At 46.6% G+C, this 21,392-nt stretch overlaps 1 protein-coding gene across 3 annotated transcripts in view; it reads left to right on the top strand.

Moving 5' to 3' along the window:
* BCR (BCR activator of RhoGEF and GTPase) overlaps positions 1-21,392 on the top strand; it is a 101,963-nt gene that overhangs the window by 66,657 nt on the left and 13,914 nt on the right. For all 3 annotated transcript variants that reach the window (XM_048064085.2, XM_048064087.2, XM_048064088.2), the window contains 8 exons: positions 8,185-8,306; positions 8,565-8,733; positions 10,159-10,278; positions 11,050-11,125; positions 11,701-11,805; positions 12,640-12,714; positions 13,428-13,525; positions 14,214-14,345. In XM_048064085.2, the coding sequence (XP_047920042.2) occupies positions 8,185-8,306; positions 8,565-8,733; positions 10,159-10,278; positions 11,050-11,125; positions 11,701-11,805; positions 12,640-12,714; positions 13,428-13,525; positions 14,214-14,345 (897 nt within the window). The remainder of the gene's footprint in view (positions 1-8,184; positions 8,307-8,564; positions 8,734-10,158; positions 10,279-11,049; positions 11,126-11,700; positions 11,806-12,639; positions 12,715-13,427; positions 13,526-14,213; positions 14,346-21,392) is intronic.

Here is a 21,392-nt window from a genome sequence, read left to right as displayed (position 1 = left end):
CTCAAACATCAGTCACCAAGGCCTGGAGATAGTGGATGGCCTCATTAAAGTGGATGCTGATTGAGTCACAGCAGAAATTACAGGCTGGAATGCCCCCTCAGAGGGGAGGGAGCACTTTGTGTTCTCTGGTTGTCTGTCAGCATCTCAATGAGGGATGCAGGCTTTGGAAAGTGTCATGCAGAATCCTAATGAAGTGCTAGAGCCCAGGCGGAGGGGCAGGCTCGGGAGGATAATCCTGATGATCTCTTTTTGGAGCAGTATGTTTGTCAGATCTTACGAAGCAGGAAGGAGGAGGCCTGTCAGCGTTGGGCTCAGCAGGCCTGTTCACACTCTCACTGGCCCTGTAGTGACTTCTTGTATGTGGGGAGGAAAAGATGACTACATATCCAAGGAGAGGGCTGTAGGTGTGCTGGAGGGAACTGGGGACCCTTTGTGCTCTTTCCCACGCCACACGTGGCTTGCACTGAGCCCAGGGAAGAAAAGTACTTGCTTCTGATGCTTCCCAGCCTTCCACTCTGGAAATCTGAATGAGGATACTTTCTTCAACCATTTGGCACCAATAGCCCTCATTTTTCAAAGCAGTAATGCTTTGGTTGACACCACTCTGTCTGGAGAGTAGCTACATTCATTCTCTTCATAGTAATCCAAAGACAAAGGGAGCTTCCAGCTACTCTGGGTGGGTTAGTGATGGCTGCTGTTTCCTACAAGCTATTCACCTTGGGGTCATAGCTGGGTTTTGTTTATGCTTGTAAATTTTTCCTTTTCTGCTTATCCTTTCCTCCCACTCCCCTTGCTTGTGCTTCCCCTGGGGTGACAGGACAGTGTGCAGTTTGCATCTCCTAATTGACTACTCTCAATGCATAATGCATTTTTTTTATTTTAATGAATCACCAGCTTGCTTTGATGGCTTTTCTCATTATTTGTCTTACACCACTTTGAAATTTCCTTGGTGGAAAGGAAGGAGGGAAAACAGCCTTTTCCCCTCATGTATTGCTTAGGTGCTGATCGCAGTTATCTTTTTTCCCCAGTCCTCGCCTTTTATGCAGAATATTTTCCCCTTTGAGTGCATTGTCGGGAGGAGTTGAATCTGCTTTGCTCCAGCTCTTTTTTTTAGGATCTTTTTGAACTGCGGGAAGCAGTGAGTGGCTAATCTCCCTAGTGATGGGCTGCTAAGAGGTGTGGGTCAGGAGGCAGTACAAGTCTTCATCCCTTTTGCAAAAGGTGGTTCCCTGCTCCGGGGGCATTGGCTCTGTCTGACCTGCCTGCTATCTTCCTGCAGGATGCCAGATGTTCTTCCTGCACACTAGCCCCCCAGTTCTGCTTGGCTCAGCAGGCTATTTTTCATAATTCTAGGTTTATGCATGTAAACTGAAAGCTTTCTGTGATTCGTGGACATGGTTTAATCTGCTGGGGCTGAATGAGTATTTCAGTTAGTGCTAGGAGGTGGGTACAAAGGGAGTAAAACCATTCACTCAGGGACAGAAGGGGCTACAACAGGGAAGACGGTATTGGTGGGCTGAACCTACAAACCAGGGCTGAGGGAATGCTACACCTAGCTTGGCCCTTGCTGCTGGCCAGCCTCTGCTTTGTAGTTCGCTGGGGACTGCTGCTACAGACGAGCTAGGAGAACACCAACCCCAGCCTGTTTGGTTTGTGAGTGGTTCACTCAGTGTGCTTGATTGGGGTTTGAAAAGGCAGGAATGGCCCTGAGGCTGAATTTAGCTAGCAGAGCATAGAGGTCTTGAGCTGAGGATGTTTTCTCCACGATCTGCAGAAGGGTTTGGATGTGTCCTCACAGTAGAACTCAAAGGAAAGGGTATGGGAGGAGTGAAGGCCTTGCAGTTTTTTGACAGCTTTTCTGGTCTTGCCCTAAGAATTTCAGGTCCAGCACTGTCCCCGTACCTCTGAGGAAGGGTTTGAGCCCTTGGTAGATGACAACATAAGGAAGCCAGGAGGGCTTTTTCCAGACTTTTGGATCTGTCTCCCTTCAGCCTGTACTGTTCCATTATCTTACTGCTTCTTTTCTTCCTACCTTTCTATTGTGGCTATTTTATTATACATTTTTTACATTTTTGATGGGTTATCTGCAGATATCCACTTCACTGACTCTCTAAATAATCAAACACATTCACAGAGGGAAGGAAAAGGGGGGTCTGAGTAGCACAGCGTCTTCTGACTCAGAATGGGAGTGGTGAAAAATCTTCCACCTTTTAGGAGCATGGAGCAGGCACCTTACTTGCTCACTGACTCTTCTTTACTGCTATCCTCTGGTCTTGAACAGGGAACCTGTTTAAGGTTTTCCAGAGGGTGGTCCCCTGGAGAAGCAGGGAAATGTATGCTTTGAGGTGAAGGATGTGCCAGATAAGCTAGAAGGGAAGGAGTGATAGCCCCGCGAGACTGATTAACAGATAGCCGATGTGGACTGTGTATTTTTTCTCATCTGAACCTGGATGCAAATGACCGTGAAGCTGGTGCTGCCTTGTGCTTCCAGATAGTTCAGCCCATTCTTGTAAAGCAGGAGTTAATAAAACTGCAGCAAATCACAGAGTTAATTTGGGAGATGCTGGGGCCCTCCCTTGGCTGCAGCTCATCCAGTGCTCTTTGCAGTGTGTTGTTTCAGGGTAGTTCAAACCAATCTGAGTGGTGGTGGCTGCTATTCTGCCCTGCCCATGGCCATGCAGTCCCACCCTCTCTGAAGTGTTGGTACTGGTATTTGTGTGATCCCACAGTGGTATGGAGGAATGGAGCTGCCTGAAAGCTAAACCTTGGCTTAGTGTCTGATCTCCTCAGCACACAAGAGGGCAGACAGGCAGTTCCTTCTGGGAACAAGTCCACTAGATCACATTTTGGATCAGCTTATGCTGCTGTGGACCTTCCGTGTCTGCACTAAGGAGAAGAGGCTGCTTGGCAGACTGCTCTACTGTGTATCTAAATGTGTCTTGTAATCTGCAATCAAGGGACAGGGTATCATTGTTTTAGGCTCCTGTTCAATTTAGCAGAGGCTGTTGTAGGAACAAGAAAGGGCAAAGGAGCTATGCAAGGGAACAGAAGTGCAAACTAAAGCCATTTGAAAGCTGGGGGCTAAGCTTAGACCCAAGCAGGCACGCACAGCTTGAGGCCTGGTGCCTACTGCTCCTGATGCCTTGGGCAGACGTTGGCAATAGAGCACTCAAAAATGATCTTGGATGCTTCACACTCTCTTGCAGCTGGAGTCAGAGAGCTCCTGGTGACAGAAGCTTTGGAAAGAAAAAAAAAGGCTATTAAAATGCTCAAAGAGCAGCCAATTTAGCTCCCTAGGCAGAGAATCCCTTTATTCTGCAATGCTGGTCTTGCAACACATGCACACACACACACGAGGAATCATTTTCTTCCTACGCTCTGCAGAAAACCAAACCACCTCTTCCTCGCTGACATATGCCAATACCCATCTCCTGCTCTTACCCTCCTCCTCCTGCATCACACATGTTCCAGTCCTTCCCGGGGCTCTCACCCACGCACACTGCAGGCCTCTGCTGTCACCACATCGGATGAGCTCTTTCCTTGGCACTCACGTGAGGAGACAACTCTTTGTACAGCTGTGGTTCTGGATGAGTATATTTTTTTACATTCCACTTTTTGTAATGTGTCTCAGACAAGCTGGTCTTCTGCCACACTTCCTGGAGTTAAGTGGTACGTGACAGCAGCAGGATTTATCATGTGCAAACAGCACAAAAACATGTAGGATGAATAGATGAGCACATAGGTAGTCGTGAGGCTGGTAGCAGAGAAGGGGGAGATGCTTGTTAACGAAGGTAAGAGGAGGAGGACAACAGCAGGCAATCCAAAGAGGTATCCAGGCACTGAAGGATGTAGAGGGAGAGCTCTTTTGTCCAGAGCACTGAAATGGGTGGGAGAAGCAGCAGGTAAAAACATGAAAAGGAAAGCAGGGTCTAGAAGGGAGACTTGGGAATTTTACTGCACCAACGCAGGAGCTTAGCAACAGCCTCGTGGAGGTGACAGTCTGCCCAGGCCCTGTGTAAGAGATTAAAGGTGATCCTAATTCACTCAATTTTGATACAAAATGGGAGGTTTTCCTCTAGGCCTCCACAGACATCTTTCTGTAGCTGAGCTAATCTCCTGGGCTGGACACCTGCTAGTGTTGGGGCTGTTTGTGGAAGAGAGGGAATCACTCTGCCACCAGACTGCCACTCTGATACTAAGCCCATGTTTTGTTGATGCTAGTTTGGTGTTTTTGTAGCCTGTATGTTATTTCAGGGTACTTTAAGAAACACATGAGGTACTGTACATCTCATACAGCAGGATCACCAAGCCAAAAGACTTCGTGTTTCAGGAGACCCTGTCTAGCAAGAGGCCACTGAAAGAACAGCTGTTGCTGCCCCTAGGTGGGAGTTGACCAAAGTGGGCTTTGGTGCCCAAAATGCTAGAGAGGACCAGTGGAGCTAAGGTGGCCTGGGCACCTGACGGGCACAAGTGCTGCCTGAGGGGGCTGCTGGCTCCCCCAGGGTGGGATAGGATGGGCTGACTCATGCCGGGAGGTCAGGAAAGTGCCCTGTGCTCCCTCACCGTGGGGCTTGGCAGGGATCTGGTAGGCCAGTTGGGAAATGCTTTTATTGTTTCCCACTGACCTGCTGAACCCTCCCGGCAAGATGAATCATCTGCAACAAAGGATGTGACCCTTTGCTGGAAGCGCTCTTCCTCTGCTCCACTGATGCTGCACAGCCTGGTGCATGCCTGTTGTGGCCAGCCCTAATGAAAATCCTGTTTTCCCAGAGAAGCTGGTAGTTAGACCTAATATCAAGCTCCACGCCCTTATGACTTGATCTGCAAACCCTTTCTCCTCTCCTCTTTTTCCTGGATCCTTGGTTGCTCATTGTGGCAGTGTACCCTTGCTCCCTGTGGGAGACCTTCCCACCTAGCTCAGGAGTGAGACAAAATGAAGAATGAAAGCTCAAGGAAGATTAGCGTTTTCCTCTGAGTGGATGACTGGAATACATCCCTTTCACCTCTTTCCTTCTCTTCCAGTCAAGCTTAGGAAATACGCCCTTGTCTTCTTCCCACCCAGCTCTCTTTCTGAGAGATCCTGCTGCCAAAACTTGTGTCTTGTCAATCTGGGTAATTTGTACCCAGGAGTGCCAGCCAAAATAAACTCAGTGCAAAGGAGGGGTACCCAAGTCCCAGATGAGAAGTGCGAAGGCTGTTAAATCACACCCCTATTTTGGCATTGTATAGCTGAGCTTTCTGCTTGGGTTTTGGGGAGATGTGGGACAGAGAGCAGGGCTGCTTGGAGAAATTCTGCTCGAATGATGACAGCCAAGGCCTGTACAGTGGCAGATTAGGTGCAAATTTAGACACAGGAGAAGGGGTCATCTGAGTGGAGCAGGCAGGCTGTGTGAGGAGGTCTGTGGCCTTGCTGCAGAGCAATGGGCTCTTCTAGTCTCACTTTGTGGAGGCTTGACACAAGGACTTCCAGTCACTGGTGCCTCTTTATGGGCATCCGTTCACTTGAAGACATGCTTCTCTTCAAAATACTGTGGTCTAGGTGATGGTAGAGGAATACTGCCAAAACCAAACACACTGCCAGTGCCTGGCAAAAGGGGGACACAAAGCAGGTCAGGACTGCGGCACATGCCTGCCTGGGTAGCAGAGGTGAGTGAGTTGAGAGAACATCTTTACACCTAAGAACAATGGGCTGAGGTTGGGCTGGCAACAAGCAGCTATTCTCATTGCCCCGGAGGAGCTGAGCTGATTTGCAGCATAATTAATATTCATCAGATCTACCAACCTGAGATCAGGGTTTTGGCTTGTTCAGAAAATCTCTATCCCTGCTTTGTTACTGCCCCCAAATGAAATTCTTTGCAGCTGTGGAGAGTGTTTCTGTTACTGACAACATACCTCCTTCTTATTTATTTATTTTTAAAGCTGGATGTTTCTAGTTTCCTGCCTACCTGGGATTTGTTGACTGGGCAGGAGCAGGGAGGCATGCACAAGTGCACATCATTAGCAGAGACATCAATGCAGGCAGGCGTTCTCTCCAAAACCACCAAGGAGAAGCCAGGAGGATCACGCCCACCTAAAAATAAACATTAACATATGTACAGGCCTTTCAGAGCCTGAATCACTGCTGGATACCAGATCTCCACAGGCTCATGCCCAGAGATGGTGCAAGAGTTTGCTAGGGAGCAGCATTAACTTCCTGGCACTATGGGGAAGGTGCAGCTTTGGTTGCTGCTGCTTGCAGATTCCCGGGACTTCTGTACGTTGGCAGGTGGCCCCAAGATGAGATGCTGACACTGTCTGTGCTTCAGCAGCTTGCTGTGGTGCTAGTGCAGCTGCAGACAGTAAAATGCAGACTCTTAGCCCATGTCAGGAAGTTTAGGGTGCTTTAGGACAGACTGTGGAAACAAGAATTATGTCTGCAAGGACATTTCTCTCCCTTGTGTTTCCTGCCATGATGTGTACTGGGCTCGGGACTGATGTGGTTTGTTTTCATTTGGAGAGCCAAGATGGGAAGGATGGTAGGAGGAAGGAGAGGCAGTGCGGGGGTTTGTACTCCCACTCTCTGCAGTAAATGTGTTCAAGGCTTGTTATGTCATGCAGCAAATAAAACCCATGAGGCGTAACCCAGAGAAACTGAGGCACAGTTCTGCTTTGGATGTCTTGACCTTGCTCAGGTTAACTGCTTTCCTACTGCACACTGCTGCACACCGGAGCAGAGCTGCCTTTGGAAAAGGAGGACAGCTTTTGCATGTGTGGTGATTGCAGAGATGCTGCAGGCCAGCAGCGAGTCCTACTGACAAGTCGTGCGTAGGCCTGGAGAAAGCTGGCAGTGAAACAGCAGGAGGGGTGTTGGCGAGCGTTGGACAGTGTTAGATCTCTCCAATCTCCAGCCATGACGTTGTCATGGCGTGTACAGCATGAGTGCCATGTCACTCACTGGTATCAGGGGAGCATCCTCCTAGCTGGAATAGAAAGGAAAAATACTGTGGGTCAGGAAAAAGTGTCTTAGCAGACCTGCATGGATATGCTGATGGTGCCTGCTTGTACTGGCCATGAAGCAAGGCAAAACTGACAGTTATCCGAATTTGTGGGAATAAAATTTGCCCTGAGTTTCATATCCTTGACTTCTGTTTGAAAATCAGTGGGAGATTTTTATTCTTCCAGATGTGCACTCAAACTCTTATTGATCCTGACACATCAGAACAGAAGGTCTGAGCGTGGAGCAGGGCTTGAAACTCCTGCGTTGGTCGCTGGTGACAGCATAGACCCATCCGCCTCAGTGCCAGCGCTCCAACCTTTCTGTCTGCAGAGTCCCTGTAAGGGAAATAGGAAAGAGATGCTTCTGCCCTCCAGTGTGTGTCTCTTATGTAGAAGGTTGTAAAGCTTCCTGGAACCAGAGGCAGACATAACAGCATCAGTGTTAGGCACTTTCTTTACATCATCTGGGTTTGAGGAATGTATATTTGACTTGAGGGGAGAAAAAAAAAAAGGCTTTTAACAGGCATGGGGTAGGGGACATATCCAGATGGTCCTGTTTAAACACAGGCTGGTAAGGGACTACTGAGGAGTTTGCTAGGTACACATTTTGGTCAGGAATCATCCCTTAACAGCACTTATAATAAAGAAGCAGCAATGGCATTCACCTGTTAATGGTGACAAACTGCTGCTGGGAATGGAGGTGTTGGTAGGCTCCTCTCAGTGGTGGGGTAGCTTCAGCTGGACCCAGCGGCTTGGGAAGTGACTCCTGGGAAGGGCAGGGAAATCCTGGATAGAAAAGTGGTGTTTGCTGCTCTCTACTGGTTTGTGGGGGGGATGATGTGCTGTGAGCAATCGTGGCCCTCGGGTATGTAGAAGCCAGGCAATGACTCACCATAAATTACACGGGCTCAGAGACAGGTGCTGGAAACAAGCCTCAGCTCTGACCTGGAACCAGATGAGGAAGGGGGTGCCTGGCCATTGTTGCCCCTGGGAGAGAAGGCAGCAGTAGGGAGCACAGCTTGCAACAAGGAGCATTTAAAAGCCGCTTTTTTTTTTTTTTTTTTTTCCCCCTCTGTATTGGAACAATTTACTGAATTGGCTCTGGTAGGAGTCATGCATAAGGAGTATGGAGTGTGTTGTTGAGGGGGCTCAGTGCCTTACCTGGGCCTTTCTTGCACTAACCAAAACATTTTCTCTGTTTTTCACCAGCACCGGCAGCTCCTGAAGGACAGTTTCATGGTGGAGCTAGTTGAGGGGGCTCGCAAACTACGTCATGTCTTTCTTTTTACTGATCTATTCCTGTGTGCCAAGCTCAAGAAGCAGATTGGAGGGTGAGGTTTCCCTTCTGGACTATGTACTTTGCATCTCAGCTTCAGCAGAGTTCTCAGTTTAGCCAGCAATGATAGTTGAATACTCCAGTTTCTTACTGGAAAGCAGCCTTTTACCAGATTTTTTCCACCTGGAAGTCACAGTGAAGTTGTGCCCATTTCTGTATCTTCTGAACTATAATGAGGAAGGGCTTGTGGGAAGGGGGAGTGGGTGTTGCCAAGCGCCAGTAGTAGTAAAGGCTTGGAACTTCTGTCTTTCAGAAAAAGCCAGCAGTATGACTGTAAATGGTACATCCCACTCACGGACCTTAGTTTCCAAATGGTGGATGAGTCTGAGGCAGTGCCCAACATCCCACTGGTACCTGATGAGGAGCTGGATGCCATGAAGATCAAGATATCCCAGATCAAGAATGACATCCAGCGTGAAAAGGTAAAAAGGGGTTGAGCGCTCCATCCAAAGTATAGAACAGATTCAGTATCTTTGCTGACATGAGATGCTGACAGAAGCAGCATTCCCAGACCTGCACAGCATGGGGAGTCCTGCAGAGACAGACCACCCAGCGGAGATTTGTGGTGCAGCTCTGTTAGCAGTGATATCTAGACTGCTGCGCAGCCCATCATTGCTCATCCTGCTGCACTGCTTGAATGATGGTGTCCTTTGAGGATGCAGGAACTGCAAAAGATGCTTTATGGTAGCCAGTAGCTTCCCTACTTGCATGGGACCGCCTGTAACTGCTTTATCCAGGCACTCATGTGGAGAGCGGAGCTCTTATGTTGTAGACACGAGAAGGACTGGGAGTGTGGCATGCCATTTTTTAGGAAGTCTGACTTCTAGCTGTCTGAGTATGATCCTGCAAGTGATTTTGGTCAGAAGCGTGTACTTTGGAATTTTTGCAGGCTCAAGTATGCTTTTCTAGCATTTTCTGACTTCACCAGTGTCAAAGCAACAGCAAGTATACAAAGAGCATACAAATTATTCTGACTGGACAGTCTGACACAGATATGGTGTCTCTGGCCCAGGCTTGTCTTTGCTTGCAAGACATGTTTTCTCAGAGTTGTAAGACTTTGAACCATCTTGCCACCCAAATGAGAAACAAGGCTTTGAAAGCTAAAAGCCTGCTGGTCTGTAGAGGAGGATATGAATAAAATTGCATGTACCATGAGAAGAAAATCCCCCGCACTTCCAAAGAACACGGTTCTTGTGCCTCTGCCCTGGCTAGCTTTCAGAGAGGGTTTCCTGGAAAATGTGAGATACTAGGAGGAACACCGTGTGGAAGCCTCTTACTCACAAGGTGCAGGTGTCTAGGAAACACGCTTTGGTGCATCAGTGCCAAACAATGTACGTGGTTGGCTTTGGGGCTGTTTTTTCTCCAAGAAAAAAAACTTGTTTTTAGGTGACCTCTGAAAATGCATTGGTGAGTAGCAGATAGGAGAGAATTTTGGTGATAGAGTTCCGAGCTGCTTTTAGAGAAGTTGCCTTCACTCTGCTTGACTAAGGATGCTTGTGGAGGACCTGGCAGTGCTATGGCTGCCCAGTGATGGGATGCTGCCTGCAGCCTCTAGAACAGAAAATACAGGGTGTAACTGGGGCAGTGGGTATGTACCCCTGCACCTTCATCTGGGGCACCTGGAACTAGGCACAAAGTCTGGCTGCAGAGATATTGCAGAGATAACACCTTCCTGAGCAGCTGGAGCCCTGTGAATCCTATTGACAGCGTTTCTCCTGCCTGGGGCCTTTTTGCTACTCTCAGAGGGAAGGGACCATGGGTCTGAAAATATATGTTGATGTAAATGGGGGCAAGTGCAGGAGAATGACATTTGTGTCTTCTGTCTCCCTCTCTTCCCCACCCTTCAGAGAGCCAATAAGGGCAGCAAGGTCATTGAGAGGTTGAAAAAGAAACTCTCAGAGCAGGAATCACTCCTACTGCTGATGTCGCCCAACATGGCCTTCCGGGTACACAATCGCAATGGCAAGGTGAGTGGCTTTTCTGGTCTGCCTCAGGCCTTGTGTACAAGATAGCTGTCAAAGGACTGTGTGTGTGTCTGTGTGCCTGTATATGCCATATACGAATGGACCTGCCCTGGCAGAGCAATAGGAAATGCTCACTTCGTCTAACAAAAAGCGCTGCAGCAACTCCCTTTCAGACTCCCCTTCAAGCTCAAGGCTTAGTGCATTCAGGGCTGTCTCCTCAGAACTGTATGCTGCACTTGGCACCGGGGATGCTGAACGGTTGTGAACAATCTCCTTTTAGCTCCACAGGATGCTCAGTGTGCCAAAGGTATCACCTGCTCTGGCAGTACTGGAGCTTTTCACTGTGGCCTTTGCACACACAAAGACAAAGGATGCTCCCAAGATCCTGTTACTAGTCAGTGAAAATTCACAAGCTGGTGCATGCTTCTTCAGCTTGTATCAGCCTCTTGGCCTGCTGTAGAGGCTCTGGGGTTTCATGGTGCAACTGTTACAAGGAATATCATGGGACCCCATGCTGCCAGGGACACAGCTGCTCTTTGCAGGGTGGAGTTCTGTGAAAGCTCTGACCACAGGAGTCCATGTTGGTACCGCTGGCACACTGCTGAGAAGGCACGTTGCCAGAGTCCTGCCTGTCACTGACAAAGCTGTGATGTAGGGCAAGTGGCAGTAGTACTAGAAGGACAGTATAGCTAAGAATTTTCACTGGAGGAGATGTTGGAGCAGGTCTGCTCTCGATGGCGTGTCAGACTAATGTTCTTCTGTTTTCCTGGGTAGAGTTACACGTTCCTCATTTCATCGGACTATGAAAGGGCAGAGTGGAGGGAGAACATCCGGGAGCAGCAGAAGAAATGTGAGTGACCCTCAGCTGGGCATTGGTACAAATACTGTGATCCAAGAGCAGGAGTCCAGAGGGTGAGGTCTGGGCAGAGTTTCCTGAGAAAAGAGGACCACGCATTGAAACTTATAGTGCAACATGTATGTCTTTTGTCTGTGCACATCTGAGCCTCTCTAAGGGAACTTTGACTGTAGTACCATGTAGGGAATGCATGGGGAGAGATCGTCCAATTTACCCCAGAGCTCAGAGATTTGTGCAGCTCCAGGTGGAGGGAACAGCTGCACCCTTTTACCTGGCTTCAGTCCAAAGAAACTTTTATTTTGGCATGGGTGGTTTTTGGCTTTGCAAGAATATGAGTGCCCCTTGCTTCCTGTGAACCATTGAGACATTTCACTCCAAGGAGTAACTGAATATGCCCTAAACAGAGCTGAATATGCCCTAAACAGAGATGGGCTGCAGCAGCAGTACAGACCTGAACACTGTGGTACAATTGCCAAGCAATGTCTAGGGAGCAGGTATCCTGTCCAGTACGGGAGAGCCCAGCTTTTGCTTTGAATTTTAATTCCTCTTCCTTTGAATCTCCATGGCAGGCTTTAAAAGCTTCTCACTCACATCAGTGGAGCTTCAGATGCTGACCAACTCCTGTGTGAAACTTCAGACAGTCCACAACATTCCCCTCACTATCAACAAGGAAGGTGAGACCTCTTGTTTGTGCTTTCTTATGGTGTATCTGCAGAGAAAAATCTGTCTGCCTTTGTGCATTTCCCCTAGAGTTGCTTTTACTGCTTCTATCTGCTACAGGCTTCAGCCTGGTGTTGATTTACAAACTGATGGTTCCTGTAAATCAAAAGCTGAGACCTTATGTAGCCAACTTTTGTAGCTTAGTTGAAGTAGATGATAGCATACGAAAAGAGAACAGCAGGAGTGAAAGCAATTAGTGATCCCAATGTTTGCTGCAACAACAAAAAAGAAAAAACAAGCTCCAAATTATATGGCTTCATCTGAATCAGTAAAATATTCCTGGACATCCTCCAATATGTATCCACTGATTACTAAATAGATTTTGCACGCAGCCATCATGCCAGGGATGTGCATGCCTGTTAGAGCCCTGGCTTGGGACACCTTTGAACGCCTGGGAATCCTTTGGAAGAATTCTGGTTAGCCTAGGTCAAAACTTTGTCAAAGGCCATCGTTTATTACTATGTAACCTGGTAGTATAGATATGGCATTTTTATTTTTACTTTTCTCCTTTGAATCTCTTCCATGCTGTCATGCTAACCCCAAAAGTGGCATTTTAAAACCCCAAAACTGTCAGAAGATATTGCAGGTGAAACAGACACTGAACCTGGAACAGTATCCCCCTCTCTTTTACTGAAACAGCTAGGTTAAATGCTCCTGCCACATTTGTTTTTAGGAACATAAACCTGTGTAAACCTGTGCTCATAAACTCGTGTAAAATCAGCTCATCACTGTCCTTCTCTCTTGACTTCTCTGTGAACTTAACGGAATTCCTTGACTCTTTTGTGCAGATGATGAATCCCCAGGTCTCTACGGATTCCTGAATGTCATTGTCCACTCTGCCACAGGATTCAAACAAAGTTCGAGTGAGTTGCAGTTCTTTAATACAGAGGTGTTGACAGAGGTTAGATAGTAGGGGTGAGGTAATTCAGGTGCTGTGACAGCTGGTCGTGGATTGATTTAGGATTGCAGTATTTGGGATGATGGTGAGGAGGTGATTTGGAGAACTGGAAGTGAAGTCAGGATGTTGGTATAAATTTAGGGGAATGCAATGGGGCTGGCTATCATAACCTAAAACATACAAATAGGGGCAATGTCTGCAGCTTACTACTAGTTCTTCAAAAACACTAGATACCACATAGTTAATCACTTTGTGGAGATAATGAGTTTCTGACGGCTAGCCCCTAACCTTGTCTCTGAGGGATATTATGCTAATGCTGGTGTCAGTGAAATCAGCTCTGATGAGTTGATAAGATCCAATATCTACCTGGGGAAGTTTCATTTCTCATTGGTGTACACCGTCTGCTCATTGTGGATTGATCTGGGAAATATTGGATGGTAGCAAACAACAGACTCATAAGTGAAGGGCTTGTCTGTGATGAGGTTATTTATACCACTGTACTAATAATTCAGCTGCATAAAAGTAACTCTGCTGGTCCAGATGACAAAATTTGCCTTGGCCAGTGCTACAGGTACAAATACAGAGAAGATATAAATGAAGTAACGCCCTAAAACTCAGGAAAAGGTACGAGTTTCTAGAAATTTTTACAAAGTTTCTGCATTTGCCTCCCCTCCTCAGATTTGTACTGCACATTAGAGGTGGATTCTTTTGGGTATTTCGTGAACAAGGCTAAAACTAGAGTTTACAGAGACACCACGGAGCCCAACTGGAACGAGGTAGGTTGGATTTTCTTAATGTGGCTTGTTCCATGTGCCATCAGTTCATGAGTAGAAAAACTACAAATGAAAGAACATTTTGTCTGCAGCCCATGCTGCATGTTTTGGACTTGTGCTGCATGTGCTGCCTCTCAGCACATCTTTAGCAGGTTCACGTGGCTCTCAGGTCTTGTGGCAGATTTTTCTTGGATAGTTAAACAAACATTTCAGTACAAAATGAGTCTTGCATTGTCCAGCATTTCATCATTTAAAAAGGTAAGTATGATTATTTTTTAAGACATCAGTAAAAATACATTGAAGAAGGAGGTTTCTTTGGAGGTGTTCGTGTTTATTTGTTCTGAACGGGAAGAATTAGACATTGTACCTGTTTATTGCCAACTTGAAAACCTGCTGGAGAGCAAAATTAAATATAAGGAACATGGGTGAATTTGTTTCTTTGAATGATGTGTTACTGAAACTCAGTGAAACCTGGCTAAGGAGTCAGGCGTCTTAGTCTCTGATTTGGCCATCTTGTATATACAAAATACAATTCCAGTTTAATCCTGGACTGCCTGCATTAGGGAGGAGGTTTTTGTCAGACCTTTAGTGCTCCTTCCTGATGAGTTTTAAAGAGATTCAATTGATTATTAAGAGACTGGTGTCCTGCTGTGGTGTATTCATTGCTCTCTCCTTTCCTGGTACCCTGCAGGAGTTTGAAATTGAGCTGGAAGGCTCACAAACTCTGCGGATTCTGTGCTATGAAAAGTGCTACAACAAAATGAAGCTCACCAAAGAGGACGGAGAGAGCACAGATCGCATAATGGGGAAAGGACAGATCCAGGTAAGACTGTGCTTAACTCATTCCTGCTATCCTTACTGCAAATCGTAATTGGCTTTTGAATCCTGGAGTGCCCCAGAGAGGCTTTTTCTGCCTTCTGATTTTGAGAATCATGGAGATTTTTTCCTCCAAACAGTGAGGAATACAGTGTGATTCACAGGTGGGAAGTCAGAAGCCTTTTCCCTCTTGTCTTGTCCCCATGTCTGCTTCAATATCCTTGTAGAAAAGATGCTTTTTCAGAAGAAAATTAAATCAGAGAATCTCTGATTTCTCTGTTATATTCAAAACGTCTAGCAGAGTATACAGTAACTACACGGTCACTGAGCCCTGGGCACTGTTGAGGATACTCCATTTGTGACAAAAGAGGAAGTAATGAATATACTATCCCCCCTGTAAAACATGCTGAAGAAACGCTATCTTCCCTATGTGCTAGAACTTGATTGATGTGCTAGCGAGGCCTTGGAGGACAGGCTTATTGTCCTGATAACTGCCGTGTCCAGAGTTTAGTGTCCATGACAACAGGCTGCCTCTGAAATAAATGGATTATTTGAACTTTTCCACCACTGTGAATCAGCATGGGACACTTTGTCTCTGTGGCAAATTTGCAATATGATAGGGGAGGCAATGAGATGATTGCAAGCGGATGCTGCTCTCAGGGAGCTGCTGTGTGATAAAGAGCTAAAGCACCATGCAGGAGAAATCGGGCCCCTCAGTGGAGGATGTCATGGTGAACATGTGTTCCTGCTCTTCCTCCAGATTGTTGCATTGTCTGTGCACAGCTTTAGGGGCAGTGTTTGAACATTTGCTCTGAGGATGCATTCTTTAAACTGGACTGGCTGTTGTAAGCAGCAGGGACCCTGCCCAGATATCTTTTCCTTATTGGCACACTGAAAAATATCACCAGTTCTCCTTCATTTACCTTTAGCTCTTCACCACTTCTTGTATGTCAGCTTCCTCCAGCGTTTGAGTGATGATCACACAGGCTGTCATTTGTGGGATTTCAGAAACAGCTCTGATTGAGGGTGGCTTGCAGGATCATATCTCACCGTTTCTCTAGAAGGGTTCATTGTCTAAATGAATTTCGTGAGGCCTGTTCCTTTCCCTCCCTACTTGCAGCCCTGAAGCTGCCATGCTATTTTCAGGGAGAGCCTTGCCACCAAATGCATGGTGGGTGTTTGAAATAATGTCTTGGTTTGTATGTACGTTTTCAAGTATAGGGTGACTTTTATGTACATTTCTCAGGCTAATCAGAGATAAGCATGTCCCTACTGCTGACAAAAGCTGATTTTCTGTGGAGCTGAGCAACTACAAAAAAGCAAGTTTTCAGCCCTAAAATGCCCTGGAGATTTGTGTACTCTCATTAAAGAACTCTGGAATCACTGACCCTGTTAATTCTTCAAATGTTTTACATAGAGTGGTATAAGATCTTAATTTTTTGAACATTTTTCCCCACAAGAATAGGCATTTCTATGCACAAAATGTGTGCATTTTGTTAAAGCATTTTATGCTTAAATTAATCTGTGACTTAGAGTTAGCGGTATTAATTCTGTCATCGTCTTTTCCTGTCATTAGTTTTATATTCATTTTCTTTCAGAATTTTCCCAGGTGCTTTTACATTGTTTTGTTTTATTGAGAATTTCTAGTGTAGGTAGGATTTTCCATTTTGTTTTTATCCATGGCTTCTTGTTGTTGCCAATGTTGTTATTCAGCCAAAGTCCAGCCTACGTAAAGGCAAGGTCTGTGAAACTGGGCGAGTTTTTTCCAAAATTCCCTGTAGTTAAAAACTCTGAGAATATCAATAATCATGTCTGCATCTTCCTGCTATTAAAACAGGAAAATTTCTGTGTTGGCTAAATTGCAATGTATTGTTAAGCCATGTATTCTTGTAAATCTGCAACTTCCTACTCTGGGATTTCTGACTCACGAAGTTTTCTGGGCTGCAAAGATGAAGACAATGCATCAAGGAGATGAGGGCTGTTTTGACTGTGAAACGTTTACTGAATCTCTCCATTACATAATGGCACTGGAGGAAGGAAAACTGAAAATTGGTCCGTGTAGTCAGAAGCTTCCAGGAATGGGCAGTGATTTTAATAGCTCCCATTGCTTCTATTTTTTCTTCCTATGGAATATTTTGTTTACCTGTTTTTATAGACACATTCAAGAGGGATGAGGCTTGCCAATCTGGAAGTTTTTTCCCCTCAAAAGTAAAACCACAAAGTTTTAATATGGGAGCACCTCTGGTACACAGACAAGTGAAATCCTCGTCGGACCTAGGAATGGCAGCACTGGATGCGCAGGTGTTTCCCTAGTGTGTATTCATGGATGGGGGCTTCTCTTATATTTCAGAGAAATACAGGGAGAAGGTGCCAGTGCTGGGTACACTGAAACTGAGATTGTTGGGGAGTTTGGGGTAGGGGGAGGAAACAGGTATCATTTTATAGCAGGAAGCATGAGGCTTAGTTCAGTTTTAAGCATCAGTTTGCCTCTCATTTTGAACTATTTTTCTTTCTGTTGTTACCCTGCAATCCATCTTTGGTACTTGGGTGGCTGGCCCTTTTGCTCTTTGAATTTTGTACTTCTTGTGGCAGGCACCTCCCCATGTTTTGAGTGTAGCAGCCTTTTGTTTGGTCTTCAGACTCTGCATCCAGGCGAGCACATATGTCAGCAAAACTGGCCTCAGCACTGGGAACAGACTGCATGAGTAAACTGGTGCTTCATCCTGTGATCCATCTCCTCCAGTTGGTGCCTCCTAGATATGTGGCTTCCTTTGTTACTTTTTTTTTTATTTCTGCATGATCAGCTCAGACAAATTGTTTCCTTCTCTCTCGCAGCAGTGCTGGAAAATCAGAGAGGATATGAGCTTAGATCAGTCATTCAGTGGTAGCAACGCGCCATCATTCCTCTGTTGCCATGCAAAACAATCACTCTTATCTGCTTAATTATCTGGGATGTCTCATAGCAGTGCGCATGGCAATCACAGACATCTAGGTTGTTTTCCATGTAAAACATAGTCACATGCAGTACCTCCGAAGTGTCAACTCAGAAAACCTTTTACACACTTGAGTTCATTTGAACAGTTTGCTCATGCAGAACAGTATTCCAGCAATAAAATTGGGTGGAAATGAAGAAGGCAATGGGTCATATCTAAAGGGTGATGGCGGAAAAGATTAACATGTCAGTGGGGAGCTTTGAGAAGAATGGGGTTGTGGCTGGACTGGGAGCTTCCAGCAGCAATGAGACTCTGACAACATGTATGTCACATCAGTTACACTTAAAAATTGATGGAGTGTAAAGTTGCCAGGGAGATTTAATAAAGGGAGGAAGTAATGCGAGTAAATAACATAAAACACACTAACTTTAAGGTTGCCTCAGTTCTTGCTGCCAGGCATTTCACTTCCACTGATGCATCTTTGCTCTTTTTTTTTTTTCTTTTTCCCTCTTTCTGTGTGTTATCTTTTCTCTTTTTTTGGGGGGAAAAAAAATCAGCAAGATCTCTGTGGTGGTTTCTTAAGGCAGAGCACAGACTGCATGCTTAGTGCTTGGCTTGCATTTGCTGTTGACCAGTGTCCTCAGTTCGCCTTTTTCCCAGGTCCCCATCACTTTGTGTTCTGCCCGCTCAGCCTCTGCTGACTTCTGTACACTAATTGTCTGTCTTAATTCAGTGCTAAGTTGCTATGAGTGCTAGAACCTTGCACTCAGAAATCCCTGTGGTGCCAAGCTGCTTTGTTCTATTGTGTTTTGTGCAGGATACAGAGAGCCATTTGCTTGATTCATTAGCAAATTTGGGGCTGTAGCTTGCTGCTGCAAATGCCAAAAAACAGGCCACAAGAGGACTGGAGGTGCCAGGGGAGTGCAGCCTAGTCTGTATTTTTCCTGTGCGGCATGTGCTTGTGGTGGGGACTGCGTGAACAAGCCCACGAGGCTCTTAGCAGGTCTGTCCTATTTGCCTAGGTTGTAGAAACACAACACAATCTGTCACGGTTTCAGTGGAGATGAGACAGGGCCTTTTGTCACTCAAACCAAGTAACTGAAGGAAATGTTTAGAGGTGCAGTAAATTTCACTGTCAAATTAATGCAGAGGCAGCCATTTCGCAGTGCCTCCCTGCTCCTTGGGCTGGTAAAGCGAGTGCTGTGTGCTCGCTCGCTCAGAGCAGCCTCCTTTTGGCACTCTGTAGATTGCATTCTCCCACTCAGTGTTCCTTCTTCCAGGTCACTGCTCTCCAAATCAGGCCAAAAGACAGCATGACCCCATTTGTCACTGGCCCTCTGCATGCTGGAGCATCACGCTCGCTCACTCTTTGTCTCCAGTCTGGTCTGTAACCTGTCTGCTCCAGCAGCCCTTTCCTGCTGCTGCTCTTGCTGGCCTTAGAAGGTCGGTCATCTGTAAGGCGCAGGACCAAAAGCTTGCTCCAAGTGTAAATGACGTTCTGTGCTTCCTGTTGACTCTGTTATTTCCGACTGTGATTTTATCGGACTGTTAGACCTGATCTTCCTGTTTCACTCAGTATTGCTGAGAACTTATTCAAGCTTTGCTCTTTTATTAGTTTCGATTAACTTGGCTTTGTTACTTAGAAAACACCTCAGGTACAATATTTTATTGTTGCTCTTGCCAGTGCTTTATGCAGGGTTGGCTTAGGTCAGCCAGACCCCCTGCCCAGTGCTCATTCTCCCCACCTGGCTCCGTTCGGAACAAGCTGTTCTCTACCAAGAGTCAGCCAGCAGGAAGGGAGCGCAGGGGTCCCTCCAGCCCTGAAACAGAGTGCAGAGATCAGGGAGCAAGGGGTAGCAGCACGTACAGCAGCAGTCCTTGCTCAGCCTCGGTTCTTACCCAGCAAGGAAGTGTCTCTCTGTGAGCTCTCAGCTCCAGAGCACTGCTTTTGCTAGCTCTTTGTAGCCATATGACATTCACTGTGGGGACGGAGCTGGGCTTTGACTCATATTTTTAATGTCTTATTGACTTACTTTTGTTTTGCACAGTGGTAGGAGTTCCCTGTTCATAATCTAACCATAACTGGTAATTCCTGATAACTTAAATAACCCAGGCCATGCTCGAATCGTCCTTATACTTTTTTGCAAATATTCAAAACCCTCCTTTCTCTGAAATCTTAAGCAGTCTCTGCTACAAATAAAACACTCTTGGCGACTCCTTTCTAAAAGCATATAGAAAACTGTTTCTGACTTGGAGGATTAGCTGTGACTGCATGATCAGCAGGGCCATTTTGGCAGCTTAACGGGATGACTTTTTAGGCAGCTGGAGGTCAAGTTTTCAGGAATACTGAGCACGGTTCCTCTTCATAGGAAACCAGACACTTCAGAAATGGTTTCCTCTCGCTTCTGGGAAAGAATGCAGTAGTTGAAAGGAACCAAACTTCCAGCACGGAAATTCAGGGGAGAACAGCCTAGATTCTAGCCAACTTGTAGGGACCTTGGCCAGCCACACTGGCGGGGGCGGATCTGTTCCGCCAGAGTTAAAAGCAAACCCTCTTGGCAAGCAGTCTGTTATTTGGGTTTGCTGAGGCGCTGAAGCTAAGCGCTGCTGCCCGTTGGCCTCAGAGACCTTTCTGCAGTTCCAAAATGTGGGAGCTATTGGTTGCAGACTATTCCTTACAAGAGGTCTTCAGGAATTTCTGCCACAATTGCACCTACAGGAACCGGTCCAATTCGACAGGAAGGCATGTGTGTGCTGGCAGCATCCCGCTGTGGGCTCACGTCCGTAACAAAGTGCGCGGAGATAAGGTTGGCCTGACTCGCTCATCTGTTGCTTCTTGGGGGCTCTGTGGTGTGAGCAAGTGGGGAGAAACTTTTCTCTCTGCTGGTTGTCTTTTGGGGGAAGTGGTGCAGGGGGTGGTGGGATGTGTCATCTCTGTAGCTGACAGCAGCACCGGGCTCATTTATTGAAGAATCGAAAGAAAGATGCATGCTTGCATCTAAGCTCTCCCAGAATGTACAGGAGCTGCCATTGTTTCAACTTTTACTTCTGCCCTGCAGAGAACTCTGCTTTTATATGGGATTTTGTAAGAGGGAGGAACTGTGCTGCAGAAATAGCCCTGGTGTCTTTGCTTGCTGATAACAGTAAATTCCCAACACAGGGCCCAGAGCAGCTGCCTCCGTCCACTCTTACTGTGCCTCAGGTGTTCCAGAGCCAAGGATCCCAAAGCCATCTCAGGAGGCGCTGAAGTCTGCTTGCTTTGGCTGGGTTCTGGTTGCTGATAGCAGTCCCCCATGCAGGAAATTCTTTTCTCTCTTTTGCCAGCATAGCTTGAGGAGAGTGCCACTCTTCGGCAAAATCAGATGTGTTTGGACTCTTCAGCAAGCACTGGAATTGCTGGGTTAAGTCTGAGTACTTGAGCCAGCCTGCAACTGGCCACTCCAAGGAGGTCAAGCAAGGCTGAAAATGGGAGCTCGGGGCTTTGCTTCACAACACGTTTCTAGTTAGTGAATTCTTGCAATAGCAGGGCCAGGTGTTCTTCCTGCCTCTGTGCTCAAAGTGAAGTGAAAATAATAGGCAGGTCGAAGTGGGACAGCTTGCCATGATTCCTGGGCTGACTTTCTCTGTTTCAGCTGGCTTCCTTCGCTGTCAGAACCTGGCAGGTTTGGTTTGTTTAAAGTTACTCGTCTCTGTATGGATCACTTTATATTTCTCTTTGTCTCACTGTAGGGTCGTTATGTCTTCCGAATTCAGTGGAACAGAGCCCTTCTTGGAAGCTATTAGCTTCCTAGCCAAGAGCTATAAAGTTCTTAAGTCTGGCTTTTTATTTCAGTACAATAATTTCACACTCATCCAACCCCAGCTGTCCCTAGAAGACTGCAGTCCACTTTCCCCAGTTGAGACCAGATTGCAGCATCTGATTTCTGCCATGTATTTGGAGCTTTGTATGGTACTGTGGGAGGAGCAGCTCTTGCAGGAGATGCTGTTCAGCAGCCGTGATCTCTTTCATGCGTGATGCCCATGAGCTTCACCGTCTCCTTTTTGTGATGTAGCAGACTTCTGTCTTCCTTCAGGCTTGTGCGCAAGGGGCAAAGAGCGTCTGGCCCTGTGAAGAATGAATT

The sequence above is a fragment of the Anser cygnoides genome, chromosome 17, assembly GCF_040182565.1.
Source record: "Anser cygnoides isolate HZ-2024a breed goose chromosome 17, Taihu_goose_T2T_genome, whole genome shotgun sequence".
Lineage (NCBI taxonomy): Eukaryota > Metazoa > Chordata > Aves > Anseriformes > Anatidae > Anser > Anser cygnoides.
This window is presented reverse-complemented; position numbering and strand designations above follow the sequence as displayed.